The sequence below is a fragment of the Saccopteryx bilineata genome, chromosome 4 (assembly GCF_036850765.1).
Source record: "Saccopteryx bilineata isolate mSacBil1 chromosome 4, mSacBil1_pri_phased_curated, whole genome shotgun sequence".
Taxonomy (NCBI): domain Eukaryota; kingdom Metazoa; phylum Chordata; class Mammalia; order Chiroptera; family Emballonuridae; genus Saccopteryx; species Saccopteryx bilineata.
Window position 1 is genome coordinate 1,868,134 of NC_089493.1, and position 18,375 is coordinate 1,886,508.

General features: G+C 54.5%; 1 protein-coding gene across 3 annotated transcripts in view; it reads left to right on the forward strand.

Moving 5' to 3' along the window:
• The first annotated feature begins 5,622 nt into the window (after nt 1-5,622).
• Nucleotides 5,623-18,375, forward strand: part of BRF1 (BRF1 RNA polymerase III transcription initiation factor subunit) — a 57,775-nt gene continuing 45,022 nt past the window's right edge. The window contains exons 1-2 of one of the 3 annotated variants that reach the window (XM_066278114.1): nt 5,623-6,142; nt 17,608-17,743. In XM_066278114.1, the coding sequence (XP_066134211.1) occupies nt 5,959-6,142; nt 17,608-17,743 (320 nt within the window). In that variant the 5' untranslated portion in view covers nt 5,623-5,958. The remainder of the gene's footprint in view (nt 6,143-17,607; nt 17,744-18,375) is intronic. The other 2 variants (XM_066278111.1, XM_066278110.1) reach the window with 2 other exon arrangements.

An 18,375-nucleotide genomic window follows, 5' to 3' on the forward strand; every position in this document is an offset into this window, starting at 1 on the left:
CTGCTCCCCATATGGTACCAAGAGCCCGCCCCGAATGCACTGAGGAGGCAGCCCCCCACTCACCCGGCCATGGTGAGCCCTGAGAACAAGGGGCACCTTGTGCCTGATTTAATACTTCTCTGTGTTTCTTACAATGGGAATAGTGTCACCATAAGCCAGTGCATAAGTCAAATGTTGGAAAACAAAGGGACACAGCAAGCCCCTGACACAGAAATCAGCAGAGGACGCTCAGGGATAAGTCACAACGGTGGACACAGGGGCAGCCTTGCCGTGGGCTGATGATGTGCAACCTCAGCGCTGTTCGGATTAAGGTAGAAACGGTTTCTGGTTCTCCTTAGGGTTTTCTTTCTTTTTCTAATATCTCACGATGAGCAAAAATGATTTCGGTCACCTTAAGTCAGAGAGGTCAAGTGGAACAGAGGTGGGTGGGATGGCGTCCTTTGGGGCACACAGAGACTGAGGCACACAGCTGTTTTCAAATATGTGCGTCCACGTGTGGGAAACAGACGGGGATTCTGGTCACAGGTGGAAAGGCCTCAGGGTCCAGGGGCTCCACCCTGGGTTGGCTTGGCTGGCACCGCCCAGTGGAGAAAAAGTGGGCGGGCAGACCGGGTGGGATGCAGTTGGGTTTGAGGGAAGGAGGAGGAGAGGGGTCAAAACCAGCTCAGGTTCAGAGACTACTGTCCCCCAGGAGAAAGGGAAAATTCCAAAGGGGAAACCCAGAACAGAAAGCAAAACAGACGTACAAACAAAAACGGGAGTGCGTCAGGGGCTCAACCGCAGAGGTCAGGGACCTGGTCCTGGTCACACGGGAAACTTTCAGATACTACAGACGAATGAGATTCACCTTAACATGACACCTTCCACCTTGCAAAACTAGAAGAAGAAGAAGAAGGAGGAGGAGGAGGAGGAGGAGGAGGAGGAGGAGGAGGAAGAAGAAGAAGGAAGAAGAAGGAGAAGAAGAAGGAAGAAGGAGAAGAAGAAGAAGAAGAAGAAGAAGGAGGAGGAGGAGGAGGAGGAGGAAGAAGAAGAAGAAGAAGAAGAAGAAGAAGAAGAAGAAGAAGAAGAAAGAAGAAGAAGAAGAAGAAGAAGAAGAAGAAGAAGAAGAAGAAGAAGAAGAAGAAGAAGAAGAAGAAGAAGAAGAAGAAGAAGAAGAAGAAGAAGAAGAAGAAGAAGAAGAAGAAGAAGAAGAAGAAGAAGAAGAAGAAGAAGAAGAAGAAGAAGAAGAAGAAGAAGGAAGAAGAAGAAGAAGAAGAAGAAGAAGAAGAAGAAGAAGAAGAAGAAAGAAGAAGAAGAAGGAAGAAGAAGAAGAAGAAGAAGGAAGAAGAAGAAGAAGAAGAGGAAGAAGAAGAAGAAGAAGAAGAAGAAGAGGAAGAAGAAGAAGAAGAAGGAGGAGGAGGAGGAAATCAAAACCCATTTAGGCAGAAGGGAAAAAAAGAAGTAAAAAATCAGAGTAAGAAATCAATGAAATAGGCCTTGGCCGGATGGCACAGTGGATAGAGCATCGTCCTAGCATGCAGAAGTTGTGGGTTTGATCCCTTGTCAGGGCACATAAGAGACACAACCAATGATGACACAACAAAGTGGAGCAACGGTTGATGCTTCTCTTTCTCTCTCTCTTTTCGCCGCCTTTGTGCCCTCTCTCTCTGACTCTTCCTCTCAAATCAGTGGAAAAACTGGCCCTGGCCAGTTGGCTCAGTGGTAGAGTGTCAGCTCAGTGTGTGGAAGTCCCAGGTTCGATTCCCAGCCAGGGCACACAGGAGAAGCGCCCATCTGCTTCTCCACCCCTCTCTCTCTCCTTTCTCTCTAGCTCTCTCTTCCCCTCCCGTAGCCAAGGTTCCATTGGAGCGGAGTTGGCTCAGGTGCTGAGGATGGCTCCATGGCCTCCACCTCAGATGCTAGAATGGCTCCAGCTGCAACGGAGCAACATCCCAGATGGGCAGAGCATTGCCTACTTGTGGGCATGCTGGGTGGATCCTGGTCAGGTGCATGTGGGAGTCTGTCTGACTGCCTCCCCGCCTCTAACTTCAGAAAACTAAAAAACAAAAAAACAAAATTCAATGGAAAAACTAAAACTAAAAATAAAAGCAATCAATGAAATAGAAAACAGAAAAACCATCAAGAAAACCAGTAAACCAAATATGGTTGTTTGAGAAGGTCAATAACACTGATAAACCTCTAGGCTCATCAGAAAAAACAAAACCCAGAAAACATAGAGCGTCGGCCTAGCGTGTGGAAGACCAGGGTTCGATTCCCGGCCAGGGCACACAGGAGAAGCGCCCATTTGCTTCTCCACCCCTCCGCCGCGCCTTCCTCTCTGTCTCTCTCTTCCCCTCCTGCAGCCCAGGCTCCATTGGAGCAAAGATGGCCCGGGCGCTGGGGATGGCTCTGTGGCCTCTGCCTCAGGCGCTAGAGTGGTTCTGGTCGCAACATGGCGACGCCCAGGATGGGCAGAGCATCGCCCCCTGGTGGGCGTGCCGGGTGGATCCCGGTCGGGCGCATGCGGGAGTCTGTCTGACTGTCTCTCTCTGTTTCCAGCTTCAGAAAAGTGCAAAAAAACAAAAACAAAAACAAAACCCCAGAAAACAAAAATGACCAGTGTGAGGGCGATGAGTGTGAGAGGGACAGGAGGAACATGGTTAGCTCCTGTCTTCGGGTGGTGACGGTTTCATGGGTGTCAACACTCATCAAAAGTACCAAATAACCTTTGAGTCTAAGAAGAATTCAGAAGGGAAACTTATAAATTATACATTTTAATCTGCGCAGTTATTATGTGTCAGGCCTCAATAAAGTTGTTAGAAACAAAACCACAAAAGCATTATTGGGAGAATTTATTTTTTTTTATTGATTTTTTTAGATAGAGGAGAGGAGGGGAGGAGCAGGAAGCATCAACTAACTCCTAGTAGTTGCTTCTCCTGTGTGCCTTGACCAGGCAAGCTCAGGGTTTTGAACCAGTGACCTCATCATTCCAGGTCAATGCTTGACCCACTGAGCCACCACAGGTCAGATGGGAGAAATTTTTAAAAGACCCCAATAGTCAAGAAAAAAAAAAAAATCACCAGGCCGGAGTATCAGAAGTGTCACAAAAGTTGGAGCTCAGGGTTTACCCAGGAGGGTCACTGGTGACACCCAGATTTTTGGTTTGGACCCCTTAAAAGGGCAATGCCCTCAAGGGGAGAAGACAACACCCTCCCAAGCCTGAAGCAGCTTGGCATCGGACCACCGAGCCGTGTCCAGGAGTGGGCCCACCCCACCCCATTGACAGAAGAGAAGTAAGTTCTCTCTGAAGAGCGTTCCACCTCCAGAGCCTCACCGTTTTCCTCACCAGTGGTCACCGTTTAGCCAAGATTCCCAGGGGTGTCAGGAAACAAGATCATGTTAATCGAGAGAATAAATGGTAGACATAAACCTATGGGACACCAGATCGGGCCATCACTAGAAGAAATCTCTAAAATGTGACAGGTAGGTTTGGGAACAAATGAAAAACAGAATTTCCTTAGAGAACTGAAACGTAAAGAAAGAGAATCATATGGAAAATCCAGAATTGAAGTATATAACGACTGAAATGGACACTTGAAAAGAGGATTTGAGGCACTGGCTGGGTGGCTCAGCTGGTTAGAGCATCATCGGGATGTGCCAAGGTTGCTGGCTCAAGCCCCAGTCAGGGCACAGGCAAGAATCAGCCCATGATGGCAATGAATAGATGGAGCAGAAAAATCAATGTTTCTTTTTCTCTCTCTGTCTCTTCCTTTCCTCTCTCTCTAAAAATCAATGAATGAAAAATTTTTTGGTTTTTTAAAATTTTATTTAGAGAGAATTTGAAAGCTGACGACACCCAGCAGAGAGGACTGAGGAGTGAAACCTGAAACCAGGAGCAGCAAGCAGAAAACACTCCGATGGAAGCACTGAGGGAAAAAGGAGAGGTACAGAGGACGCGAGGGACAGCCCGGAAGAGGCCAAACGTGAGTTGAATTAGCATCCTAACCAAACTGCTGAAAATGGAAGTTTTAAACGCATCCCCGGGGAGGGCGGTACTTTATCTTCAAAGAGCAATAAAAAAGACACGAAGCACTTTTTGGACAGAAATGATGGAAGCGAGACAGTAGACTGAGGTCCTGAAAGTGCTCAAGACAGCCACCACCAGCCTCCAGTTCCACATTGAGCACCTGCAGTGCGGGCCCCTTCCATCCCTCCTCCCTCCGGCGTTCCCAGCGGCTTCTACGCGCGGACCTCCATCTCCGGAGGCAGCCCGGGAGCTTGACCACCCCCGACGTCGGGATGCTGGTCCCTTTCTAAACGTCCCCACCTCGGTGGTGGCACCTCTTGGCACTGTCGATTTCCGTCGTTCCCCTCCAGGCAGGGCAGAGAGGGAGTCTCCCTCCTCCGGCGTCCCGTCTCCAGGGTGGCTCACTGGCTCTACCCTCAGCCCCAGCGGGGACGATACCCCACTCCTCTCGCTCCGCTTGGGCAGCAGAAAAAACTCCCTGTTCCCCAGAACTTCCTGCAAGGAGGCCGACGTCCATCCCCCATGAGGCCTGCACTTCTGGGGGGAGGAGGGGGCGCGCTGGCCAGACCTGGTGCTTTCCTTCAGCTCGATGTTTTATTTTAGAATGTTCTTGACTATTGTGTAGTATCTCTGCCAAGTGACTTTAGGATCGGCTCATTAACTTATCTGAAAATCTCGTCGTAGGATGGAGATGAAATCGACTTGACCATGGAATAGTGGAGGGTTTGTGTATTACAACTTCGCCGTTTTCAGGTCTAGTTTGAGCTCCTCCTGTTGGTTCCTACAGATAAAGCTTGCTCATTTGGCCTGCGGTGGCGCAGCGGTTGGAACCTCGGCTATGAGCAGGGAGGTCGGTGGTTCGAAACCCCAGGTTTGCGAGGTACCTTCAATAAGCCATCATGGACACCTAAAGTGAAGCAACTGTGGGTTCACACTTTTCTTTACCTCTTTCCTCGGCTCTAAAATCAGTAAATAAAAATAGAAAAAAAGATTGAGAGTTTTTAAAAGATGTAGTCTTGTACATTTATTTACAGGGTTATTCTCAGGGACGTCATGGATGTTGGGGCGACTGAAAATGGCACGTCTCGGTGGGGACACAAAATGTGACGTCAAGGGTAACCACAGGTAGCAGTAGGCCTGTGGGGACAGACAACAGGGGCGAAGGGAAGCATGAGATTCCCGGTGCACGATAGGCACGGGTCCCGGTGTCCTCGAGAGGCGTGGGGCCGACCCTCAAACTCAGAGGACAGGGCGGGCGATCCCTGGGTCTCCACCGTGGAGCGGTCCCGGAGATCTGCTTCTCAAACTCCGCCTAGGGTCCTGCCCAGGGTCCCGCCCAGGGCTCGGGTCCCGCCCAGGGCTCCGGTCCCGCTCAGGACTCCGCCCATAGCCCCGGGTCTAGTCATAGGCCGCACTCACCTTCCCATTGGTTCCCGCAACCCGCCAGGCCCCGCCTACAGTTCTCAGTTCATTCAAGGCCACGCCCACATACCCGGCCCCGCCTTTCCGCTCGCAGCTCGCGGTCCACTCACAAGCCGCGCTCACTATCCAGCGCCCCGCCCACCCCTGTGGCTCCGCCCCGGACCATCCAGTCACAGGCTCAGCCTGGTTCCACAAGCCCCACCCCTTCTCCAGAAGCCTTAGCGCCGCGGTAGAGGCCTGGCTCGTTTGTAGTGGTGGGGCTTTGTGGCTGTGCCGGGGCTCGGAGGTCGCGAGTTCGAATCATCTCCTGGCTGCTTCGGCCCCGGTGCCCGTCTCCGTCCCGCAGGTGCGGCCATTGGTGGCGGCGCGGCGAATCTGCCGCTGCGAATCGGCGGGAGCGGCGGGGAGCGGCGGCGGACGAGGCCTCGCGAGAGTCTGAGCGCTCGGCGCGGCGGTGGCGGCGGGCGGAGCGTCCCGAGCGGCGGGCTGAGTGATCGGAGCGGCGGGCCGGGCCCCGCGGAGCCGTCAGCATGACGGGCCGCGTGTGTCGCGGCTGCGGCGGCACGGACATCGAGCTGGATGCGGCCCGCGGGGACGCCGTGTGCACCGGTTGCGGCTCGGTGCTCGAGGACAACATCATCGTGTCCGAAGTGCAGTTCGTGGAGAACAGCGGCGGCGGCTCGTCGGCTGTGGGCCAGTTCGTGTCGCTGGACGGTGGGTCCGGGGCCGGGACCGGAGAGGGGGGGAGCTCTGCCGGCCTGGCCTCGGGACCGTAACGGAATTTCCAGCGGGCGGGGGTGGGGGAGGCAACGTGCGGCGGCGGCTGCGGACCGGGACCGGGGACCAGGGACCAGGGACCGGGGACCGGGGACCGCGGCGCGTCCTCCCCCGAGGCCACCGCGGCCGCGGGTGTCGTGGTGTGACCCTCACACTTGTGGAGACAGGTGCCCGCCGCGGAGGGCATCGTGCTGTCGCCCTCCCGCTTCCCGACCACACCGCGGAGAGAGGAGTGTCCCGGACTGGGTACCGGGGAGCGTTCGCCACTTCGGGGGGCGGCGCTTCGCCCAGCAGGTGGCGCTGCCAGAGCCGCGTCCCGCCCGATGCGGGACCACCGCCGCACGCTTGGGGACGGTCGCCAGCTTGGGGTTTCTGAAGGTTCCCGTGGGGGCAGCTGCGGGTGACTTGCCTGTGGGGCACCTCCCTCCCTCCCTCCTCTGGTCCCGACGCCCCGCTCACTCTCTAGTTTGTGTTGTTGTTGTACGTTGTTGTCGTTGCACGTGTTCTAGTACGACTCCTTGATTGGCTGTGATCCGATCCGCAGAAGTTTAACATTATTTATGAGTAAAAGTTTTACTTACATTAAAAAAAAAAAAAGTATTTTCAGCGAAAAAGGGAGAGGGAGGAGATTGGCATCAATCCATTCCAGTATGTGCCCTGACATGGGAATCGAACCGGCAACCCCTGCAGTTCAGCTGCAGTTCAGGGTTGGGGGTGCTCTAACCCACTGAGCTATCCACTCAGGACAGGCTTTGGTGTGATGCAGAGCAGTTGATCAGTTTTCTCCGCCGTAGGTTTGGCTTAGGTGGGAAGCGCGTTGCAGGTTGGATTTCCGGTCAAGGCACATGGAGGAATAGATCAGATTGATATTCTTGTCTCTCTCTCCCTCTCTCTCTTCCTTCCTCTCTTAGTAAAATCAATTAAAAAAAGTTATTTTAACTTTTATTCTTCTATGTTCTGCATTTAGATCTTTGACCATTTTGAGTTTTTTGCTTCTTTTTTTGTGACAGAGAGGGAGGGACAGATAGAGAGATAAGAAGCATCAATTCTTCATTGTTGCTCCTCAGTTCGTTGTTTGCTCTCTTGTACCTGGGGGGGGGGGGGCTACAGCAGAGCGAGTAACCCCTTGCTTAAACCAGTGACCTTGGGCTCAAGCCAGCGACCACGGGGTCATGTCTGTGATCCCACACTCAAGCCAGTGACCCCTGCTCAAGCTGGTGAGCCCCCGCTCAAGCCAGCGACCTTGGGGTTTTTTTTGAACCAGGATCTTCTGTATCCCAGGACGGCGCTCTATCCACTGCGCCACCGCCTGGTTTTATACAAGGTGTGGAATGTGGGTCGGGCTCATTTTTGTAGGTGAGCGTCCAGTTCCAGCACCATTTGCTGCTGACTGTCCTTTCTAGACTTGCCCTTGCAAGTCACTGGGCCATGTTTGTGGGGGCCTGTCGCTGGACCCGCTCTGTTCTCTGTCCTCACAGCACCGCCTGGTCTCCTGCACATTTATAGGGAGTCTTAAAACCAGATGTCCTGAGTCCTCCACAACTTTGCTCTTCCTGTTCAAGGTGCTTTTAGCTGTCATGGGTCCTTTCCATTCCACACTAGAGTTTATGTATATTTGCAATATGCACAATTTTGACATTTTTATCGTGCTGTGTCTCCCAGTCCAGGAGCACGCTGTGTTTGTACACACCTCTGTTTCCCCTGCTCTCATCAGTGGGTGTAGTGTTCAGCATAGAGCTCCTGTGCATTTTTTTAGATGTGCACCTAAGGTCCATCCAAGCAGAACTATTGTAAATGGTATTGTTTAAATTTGTGTGTGTGTGTGTTTTACAGAGACAGAGAGAGAGTCAGATAGGGACAGACAGGAACAGAGAGAGACGAGAAGCATCAATTATCAGTTTTTCGTTGTGACACCTTAGTTGTTCATTGATTGCTTTCTCATATGTGCCTTGACCGTGGGCCTTTAGCAGACCGAGTAACCCCTTGCTCAAGCCAGCGAACTTGGGTCCAAGCTGGTGAGCTTTTTGCTCAAACCAGATGAGCCCAGGCCCTGGCCGGTTGGCTCAGTGGTAGAGCGTTGGCCTGGCGTGCAGAAGTCCCGGGTTCGATTCCTGGCCAGGGCACACAGGAGAGGCGCCCATCTGTTTCTCCACCCCTCCCCCTCTCCTTCCTCTCTGTCTCTCTCTTCCCCTCCCGCAGCCAAGGCTCCATTGGAGCAAAAGATGGCCCGGGCGCTGGGGATGGCTCCTTGGCCTCTGCCCCAGGTGACAGAGCGACGCCCCGAATGGGCAGAGCATCGCCCCGTGGTGGGCGTGCCGGGTGGATCCCGGTCCGGCGCATGTGGGAGTCTGTCTGTCTGACTGCCTCCCTGTTTCCAACTTCAGAAAAATACAACAAAACAAAACAAAACAAAACAGATGAGGCTGAGCTCAAGCTGGTGACCATGGGGTCTCGAACCTGGGTCCTCCACATCCCAGTCTGACGCTCTATCCACTGCTCCATCACCTGGCCAGGCTAAATTTTTGTTTTAAGTTGTTCATTGCCAGTATACAGAAATATGGTTGATCTCTGTTGTTGATCATGCTCAATTTAGTAGTTCTAGGTGTGTGTGTTTTTTTTAATAGAATCCTTGGGATTTTCTCTCTAGACAGATGTGTTGTCTGTTTTATTTCTTTCTCTTGTTTCCCTTCCGTGCCTTGGAGCAGACAGCTGTCCATCTTCAGTCTGGGAAGCATCGGCCCTCCCCATGCAGCGTGTCTGTTCTCCATTTGCAGAGTTGAAGATGTTCCCTTCTATTCCTGGTTTGCTGAGAGTTTATCATGAGTGGGTGTTGAGTTTCGTTGGATGCTTTTTCTGTAGCCTCTGATGCTTTTCCTCTTTGGTGTGTTTGTGTGGCTTAAGATTGCAGGTTGAACCTGCCTTGCATTCCTGAGGTAAACTTGGGCCTGAAGTATCATTTTGTGTTTGTGTTGCTGGATTAGATTAGCTACTACTTTGTTGAGGATTTTTATGTTTATGTGCATGTGGAATATTGGCCTGTGGTTTTCTTGTAGTGTCTTTGGTTTTGATGTCAAGGTCATATACCTCATGGAATGAGGTGGGAAATGTTCCCTTCTCTTTGGTTTTCTGGAAGAGGTTGTGTGGATTGATGTCATATTTTTTTCTTTGAATGTTCGGTACAATTCACATCTGGGCCTAGAGGTTTCTTTGTCAGAAGTTGGGGTTTGTGTGTGTGTTTTGTATTTTTCTGGAGAGAAGCAGGGAGGCAGTCAGACAGACTCCCGCATGCACCCAACCAGGATCCACCAGGTATGCCCACCAGGGGGCGATGCTCTGCCTATCTGGGGCGTTGCTAGGTTGTGGCTGGAGCCATTTTAGCACCTGAGGCGGAGGCCATGGAGCCGTCCTCAGCATCCGGGCCAACTTTGCTCCAATGGAGCCCTGATGGCAGGAGGAGAAGGGAGAGATAGAGAGGAAGGAGGTGGAAGGGTGGAGAAGCAGATGGGCGCTTCTCCTGTGTACCCTGACCAGGTTTCAAAGCCAGTACTTCCACACACTGGGCCAACGCTCTACCACTGAGCCAGCCGGCCAGGGCTTCTTTGTCAGAAGGTTTTTACTGCAGATTCTGTTTCTTTAAAATTGCAGGTTATAGTTCTGGATTGTATGATCTCTGGATGAGTTTGTGGTTTTGAAGATTTGGTCCATTTGATCTAAGTTGTTGGATTTCCGCAGGTAGCATTGTTACTATTTTCTTATTCTCTTTTTGTTGTCTTCTTGGTCTGCTGTGATGTCCCTTTTTCCTTTCAGATACTGATGTTTTTCCCTTTTTCTAAAAGTTTATTAATTTTATCATGCTTTTCAAAAAACTGGCTTTGGGTTTCATTGGCTTATCTCTTCTGTCCCTCCCTCCCCACACGTATTGTGTTCTCCTGGGTGACTTCCCAGGGCTGCTGGAGCAGAGGCCCCAGCACTGTTTGTGCCTTTGTCACACCTGGACAAACTCCTCCAAGACTTTGGTGCCTGTTGGGAAGAGAGGAACAGCCACAGTGAGAGCAAGCACTGTGCTGAGCACGCCCCTGACCTGATGAGACCTGTCCGCCCTGGGCCGACAGGAAGCTGGTACAGAGGGGGTGGACTCCCGTCTCTCTCCCACGTGCAGCGGAGTTGGTCCCACCGCCTTGTGCGCACAGGCTCGGAGCTGGCTACTGTGCGCTGGCGTGATTGAAGGCGGTGCAGGGACGCCTCTCCGTGTGCGCTGGCGTGATTGAAGGCGGTGCGGGGACGCCTCTCCGTGTGCGCTGGCGTGATTGAAGGCGGTGCGGGGACGCCTCTCCGTGTGCGCTGGCGTGATTGAAGGCGGTGCGGGGACGCCTCTCCGTGTGCGCTGGCGTGATTGAAGGCGGTGCGGGGACGCCTCTCCGTGTGCGCTGGCGTGATTGAAGGCGGTGCGGGGACGCCTCTCCGTGTGCGCTGGCGTGATTGAAGGCGGTGCGGGGACGCCTCTCCGTGTGCGCTGGCGTGATTGAAGGCGGTGCGGGGACGCCTCTCCGTGTGCGCTGGCGTGATTGAAGGCGGTGCGGGGACGCCTCTCCGTGTGCGCTGGCGTGATTGAAGGCGGTGCGGGGACGCCTCTCCGTGTGCGCTGGCGTGATTGAAGGCAGTGCAGGGACGCCTCTCCAGCACGGCTGCCTTGGTCCCATGTGCTCTCTCACAGGGATGTGAGGCAAGGATCCTGGGGACCCAGGGAGCTGGTGCCTGGATGGAGAGTGGAGGGACTTCACGGGCCCAGGCAGCCCTTCTGTCCGCTAGGTAGGGCTTTTCTGGCCTGTCTTCCTCCCTTCCCCGTCACAGCTGTGAGGGTACCAGCCGTTGCCATCGTTCCTCAATCTCCCTGCACAGCTGTTCACCCAGGGCTTTTCCAGCTCTTCCTCCCTCCAGCCACATCTGCAAGCTGAGTTTCCCAATGTGTTGCCCTTTTCTGGGTCCCAAGGCCCTTGTTTTCCTAAGTGGTCCTGCTTATTCTTTGAGAACCGAGTGTAGACAGTTAGTTAGCTAAGGGGTTTACTCCAAGAAATGTAAATTAGACAGTAGAGCCCAGAGGCCAAGAGGCCCTGCTCCCGCAGGCTCCTGACCCCGGAGCTCCCGCATCTAGTCCTTTCTGTGAGGCCCTGGGTCCTCTGGGTTCCCTGGAAGACGCTCACAGACCAGCAGAGTGTGAGTTCAGTGTCCTGGGCTGGATGCACAGACAGCACCTTGCTGAGTGGTGGCAGTGAGGGCGATGCAGAGACACTGAGCCCTTCAGCTGCTGGGCAGCTGGAGAGGGCGTGAGGTGGCCGAGGGAGAGGCGAGGGGCCTAGAGGAACAGGTGCTGAAGTCGGTGGCCCCCAGCGAGGCCAGAGTGGCAAGTTGGGTGGAGCTGAGCGGCTGGGATCTCAGTGAGTCCTGAAGAAGGTGTGCCCCCTGTGTGTTAAGGACTGAGGGACAGAGCAGGGCCCAAGGGATGGGCTGTGGTGTGACAGGCCCCTGTAGCGTGCTGTGCCTTGTTGAACTGAGGGCCTTGGGACAGTGGTTCTTCCCCCGGGTGTCCACTCTGTGGTTAGTGATTCAGCAGGGGACAGAGGGAACTTCACCCAGCAACATGGCTCCTGCTTCCTCAGGGACCCCCTCTCCTGGGGAGTGCCTGTGTCATGGTTTCCACAACCATACTGTCTCACAGTGCTCGAGGTCTCCTGGTTATGAGTAATGAAGTACTTTCACACATTTGTGATGGAGACCCCCGCCCCAATTGGATGAGAAAAGTTTGCTGCTGCCCCAGCCCTGCCGGGGGGGGGGGGGGAATTCACAGCAGGTGGAGCTGCTCGTGCTTGCTGGGGGAGAGCTCTCTGCCACCAGCCTCCTGGCACATGCCCCACCCACTGGGGGCTCTTTTGGCACAGGTGGCCTGGTGGCTGGGGTCTGAGCAGGGGTCTGATGTCCCCACAGGTGGAAGGTTCTGCGTCTATCTGTCCTGTGGCCTCTCGAGTCTCATTAAGCTCCTGGCTGAAGACACCTGCTCTTGGGACGTGGGCTGAAGCCTGCCTGGAGGCCCAGGCCGAGAGAGGACTGCTGTTTGTGAGACAGCGCTGGCTGCGGTTTCCTCCACAGCCGTGGGCCACGCTGCAGGGCTTCCGCCGTCAGAGTGTGGCTCCTGCAGGCGGGCTCTTCGGTAGCTGCACCAGGGGAGGTCCAGGCTGCCCTCACTGTTGAGCTACTTGCTCCTCAGTGGCAAGCGGCCCGCGTCCGGGTCACGTCCTCAGTGCCAGAGACTCACTGTGCTCTTGTCTTTGGGAGCTTTACTCCATGTACAGCTTAGACTGCAGAACTGCTGGATTCCTCCCCTGTCCTGGGATCACCCTGCCGGACCTTGCATTACAGTGTTTCCCCTTAAAAGGAGTGTCACAGTAGTGACAGAAACCTTTCACTTTAAGTAAAATTGATACAAAATTATTAAAGTTTTTGCTTACTGGTGTTGGAGGAACTGCGAGTGAAACAGTGAGGTACTGTGTGTAGGTACTGTACTTTTTGGGGTACAGAGGCCCCTTGGCCCTGCCTGGGCCCTTTCTTGTTTAGTCTTGGGTTGTGGGTATTGCTGGCTTTGTCCTCAGGGCTCAGAATGGGCCAGCACTAGGATTCCAGTGGGGTTGCAGCTTCCTCCCTTGCTGCCCACAAGGGGGCGGTCTTGGCCTGGCCAAACCAAAACTTGTGCCTTCTTTTTTAAAAGATTTTATTATTTGGTTTTGGACATAGAGAGAAAGAGGGGGGAAGAGCGGGAAGCATCAACTTGTAGTAGTTGCTTCTTCTTTTTTTTTTTTTTTTTTAGTAGTTGCTTCTTGTATGTGCCTTGACCAGGCAAGTCTGGAGTTTCGAACCAGCGACCTCAGCATTCCAAGTCGATGCTTTCTTTCTTTCTTTCTTTTTTTTTTTCTGGAGCTGGAAACAGGGAGAGACAGTCAGACAGACTCCCCCATGCGCCTGACCGGGATCCACCTGGCACGCCCACCTGGGGGCGACGCTCTGCCTCTCCGGGGCGTCGCTCTGTTGCGACCAGAGCCACTCTAGCGCCTGGGGCAGAGGCCAAGGAGCCATCCCCAGCGCCCGGGCCATCTTTGCTCCAATGGAGCCTTGGCTGCGGGAGGGGAAGAGAGAGAGAGAGAGGAAGGAGAGGGGGAGGGGTGGAGAAGCAAATGGGCGCCTCTCCTGTGTGCCCTGGCCAGGAATCAAACCCGGGACTTCTGCACGCCAGGCCGACCCTTTACCAATGAGCCAACCGGCCAGGGCTCCAAGTCGATGCTTTATCCACTGCGCCACCACACGTCAAGCTGATCTCGGTTTCTCCTGGGAGCATGTGATGCACTGAGGCCATCTAGGGAGCGAGGGTGGGAGTGTGTGTGTGCACACCTGTGTGCATGTGTGTGTCTGTGCCTGTGTGTGTGTGCGCGTGCGTGTGTGTGTGTGTGTGTGTGCAAGGGGCACAGGACTCGGAGCCGGCTCCCAGAGCGGGTAGAGTTAGAGCAGCCTCCGGAAGGGTGCCGGCAGTGGGGACAACAGGAAGGACACACAGAAACAGGAAACAGGTCCCGGGAGTGCAGGGAGGTCTGTAGGGGTTGAGGGTGCTGGGGAGAGGAAGGAGGGAGAAGGCAGAAGTGGCATGTGGTCGGGGAGCCTAAGATGGTGTCACCTCTCTGGGTTTTGTAGTTCGTGGGGGCTGGAAGCCAGATTAGAGCAGATGGAGGAGTGGGAAGATCACATTTAGCATAATACTAGACCCCCGCCCCCAAATCCTACAGGTCTCAGGGCACGGCCTGTGTATAAGCAGGGGAGGTGGCTGGGAGGGAGGCCCCAATGCCCTTGTTCCTGGAGGCGGGGCTGCAGGGGGTTCTGCCCTCGCAGGTGGCTAGTTATTGAGAAGTACAGGAAGGGAGCAAAGGCAATCAGACATTAAGCCTAATGAACTAGGGAGCTGAATTAGGCCTTAGCCTCATGCACTTGGAATTCAAAGGCTCCCCAGGGGACCCCTGCATCCTCTGCGCCTGCACCTAATCCCTGAAATGGGCAGGTGGGCGGGAAAGATCAGTTACCCAGGATTGCAGAGGGGAGGATAGAACAGCAGGAGAAGTCTTCTGCTTGGTACATGCGCAACAGAAGCCAAGATGGCGCAGGGGGCAGTGTTTCTACTTTCAGGCCTGTGAAGTAGGAGCTGTGGCAACCGTAGGGGGAGGGAACTAGCCTGGGAAAAGGGTTGGATTGGATGAGGGAGGGCTTGACACAAGCTGGAAGGACTGGGAAAGAGATTGGTTAATTTGAAAGTCAGCCCAGAGCCTTCCCAAGCCCCAGGTAATAGAATCAAAGCTCAACAAAGTCCTTCCCCACCCCCAGGGAGTGTCCCGGCCCGTGCATATTCTCCTTCCCTGTGGCTGTCCTAGCACAGCTCCCAGAGTGGGCCCAAGTGTGGGCCTGGGTGCAGCGGCACAGAGCTGGCCCAGCACAGCTGGGAACAGGCGGCGGGACCCAGCTTCGGTATGGATTGCAGGAACTACACCTTGCCAATGCTAGGCCAGTGGCACAGCGTTTCTGGACCCGGGCCCTTCTTTTGGGCTTGGTGAAGAAAAGACTGGGCTTATTCTTCAGCAATTCAGGGCCGAGCCACCTGGCCATGATGGGACAATTCTTTGTGTTGGCTACAGCTTCAGTAAACTGTACCACTATACCTCATCCTCCATTCATGGGTCCCTGGAAATGCATTTCTCGGGACTTTGTGGAAGGACCTCATTTCCACTGGCAACAATTCCACTGTTCTTTTTCTAAAGCAATATTTTCATATATCAAAAGCACATGACCATTTTGCCTGACCAGGTGGTATTGCAGAGGATGGAACGTCATTGACCTGGGACACTGAGAACCCAGATTCGAAGCCCCAAGGTCGTTGGCTTGAGTGCATGGTTGTATGTTTGAGCAAGGGATCATAGACATGACCTGTGGTCGCTGGCTGAAGCCCAAGGTCGCTGGCTTGGCCTGTGCCACTTGATCAAGGCACATATGAGAAGCAATCAGTGGACAACTAAGGTGTTGCAACTGTGAGTTGATGCTTCTTGTCCCAGTAGAGCCCGAGCTCTATGTCGATCAGGCGTCCCTGATTCGACTTCCCCGTGCAGTGGGACACTCCTGCTGCTTATCAGCAGGGCTGGCAGCCTCTTCAAGACTACTCTTGAGGTGGCTATGAGGATGCTACTTATGAGTGCCGACACTAACTGCCACCAGAGGAAAGACACGACAGACACACAGGTGAGTTGCAAGAAGCACACAGGCAGTTTATTACTCACAAATCCTTTTGGTGTGCCTGGGTACAGCTTAAGGGGGCCCCATCGGTGTGCTCCTTGGCTGTCTTTGGTCAGAGCAGTGTGGAGATAGTCCACGTTTACGTAGAAGTCTGGGCGACTACCATAGTGAGGGGAGGGGGGACCTCAGCTTTAGTACCTCTTCTGGCCAATGCCTTCTAACAGGTGTCAATCTACAGGATGATCACCTCAAACCACCTTTTTGGGAGTTCCTCACAGGGAGCCCTTTTTTATGTTAATCTACTGAAATGTTACAGCAAGCCACTTTTAAGGTGTTCCTAGGGAAGCTTCTTTATGTTAACTTACAGAGTTATTACATCAAGCCACTTCTTATCTATGTATAACTCCACACACACACTAACTGGGCCCTGCGCAAAAGTCAGAGTCTGTTTATCACATCTGCACACACTAGATTAATTCCTATCCAGACAGCATAACTTTATTTAATTTTCTTAATTGCTTTTAATATTATATTCTAATTATTTTCCATATTTTTCTATATTTAATGACTATAACCTGATGTCACTGCAACACTTTTCATCTTTCTCCCTTCCTGTCTCTGTCTCTATCTTGCTAAAAAATACAAAACAAAAAAGAAAACAAAAGAACTTGCCCATTGAGTTAGAACAGTGACGCTGCTCTTTTTTCTGAACTAAGGCTGGGGGTGCACTCTCCTCCTGGGAGCACACCTGTGCCTTTCCCCTGCTCCTCTTCCCTCTCAGGCCTGTATCTCTGATTCAGATTTTTTTGTTAATTAAAAAAATTAGGCCCTGGCCGGTTGGCTCAGTGGTAGAGCGTCGGCCTGGCGTGCAGAAGTCCCGGGTTCGATTCCCGGCCAGGGCACACAGGAGAAGCGCCCATCTGCTTCTCCACCCCTCCCCCTTTCCTTCCTCTCTGTCTCTCTCTCCCCCTCCCGCAGCCGAGGCTCCATTGGAGCAAAGATGGCCTGGGCGCTGGGGATGGCTCCTTGGCCTCTGCCCCAGGCGCTAGAGTGGCTCTGATCGCAACAGAGCGACGCCCTGGAGGGGCAGAACATCGCCCCCTGGTGGGCAGAGCGTAGACCCGGGTGGGCGTGCCAGGTGGATCCCGGTCGGGCGCATGCGGGAGTCTGTCTGTCTCTCCCGGTTTCTAGCTTCAGAAAAGTACAAAAAAAAAATTATTTTTATTTGTTTAGTGTGAGAGAGGGACAGACAGACAGAAGGGAGAGAGATGAGAAGCATCAATTCTTTTTTGCAGTACCTTAGTTCATTGACTGCTTTCTCATATATGCCTTGCCGGGGGTGGGGTACAGCAGACTGAGTGACCCTTGACTCAAGCCAGCGGCCTTTGGGCTCAAGCCAGTGACCATGGGCTATGATCCCATGTTCAAGCTGGATGAGCCTGCGCTCAAGCGGTGACTTTGGGGTTTTGAACCTGGGTCCTCAGCATCCTAGGCTGATGAAGTATCCTCTACATCACCACCTGGTGAGGCATTTATGTTTTTTGAGATAGAGAGAGAATGAGAGAGGTAGGAAGGGAGAGAGAAGATGAGAAGCATCAACTTGTAGTTCCTTTCACTTTAGTTGCGCATTGAGCTTCTATGTGCCTTGTCCCTTGCTCAAGCCAGCGACCTTTGGGCTCAAGCTGTCAAGCTTTAGGACTGTGTAGATGAACCCCAGCTCCAGTCAGCAACCCTGCACTGACAAGCCCGTGCTCACAGCCAGCGACCTTGGGGTTTTAAACTGGTGACCCCGGTGCTTCCTGCAGGGGCGCAGGGCGAGGGCCAGGGCGGGTGCTGGGCAGGGGCGCAGGGCGAGGGCCAGGGCGGGTGCTGGGCAGGGGCGCAGGGCGATGCTTTATCTGCTGCAGCACCACCAGCAGGCCCCCAGCTCCTGGCCTGAGGCCTCACGCGGCTGCTGTCCTCTCCACCAGAGGGCAGAGTATTGACCCTGCCAGGTTCTTGATTTAGAAACACCTGGTGCAACCAAGGGCTGTGGGTATAGATATACTCCACCACGTTTGGGCTGATCGTCTGATTTGTGTTTCTAGGTTCGGGCAAAACCCCAGCCCTGGGCGGCGGTTTCCACGTGAATCTGGGAAAGGAGTCGAGAGCACAGACCCTGCAGAACGGTATGTCCCGCCACGGTGCTGCTGGGCGGGTGCTGGGCAGGGGCGCAGGGCGAGGGCCAGGGCGGGTGCTGGGCAGGGGCGCAGGGCGAGGGCCAGGGCGGGTGCTGGGCAGGGGCGCAGGGCGAGGGCGCGGGGCGGGTGCTGGGTAGGGGCGCAGGGCGAGGGCCCGGGTGGGTGCTGGGCAGGGGCGCAGGGCGAGGGCGCGGGGCGGGTGCTGGGCAGGGGCGCAGGGCGAGGGCCAGGGCAGGTGCTGGGCAGGGGCGCAGGGCGAGGGCCAGGGCGGGTGCTGGGCAGGGGCGCAGGGCGAGGGCCAGGGCTGGTGCTGGGCAGGGGCGCAGGGCGAGGGCCCGGGCGGGTGCTGGGCAGGGGCGCAGGGCGAGGGCGAGGGCGGGTGCTGGGCAGGGGCGCAGGGCGAGGGCCCGGGCGGGTGCTGGGCAGGGGCGCAGGGCGAGGGCGAGGGCGGGCGCAGGCCGCACTTCCAGGCGGGGTTGTTCCCAGGTCCCCTCCCCCAGGTCGTCAGGACCTCCTGCCCTCCTGTGAGGACCCAGCCAGGGCTGCTCTGTGAGGGGTCCTGTGTGTTCTGTGTCAGTGGTGAACAGAGACGCCGCAAGTCTGCACAGTCTGGCGTGCAGCGCCGCTGGGGCTGGTTTCTAACAGGCAGCAGAACTGTCTGTCCGTCCTGACCTG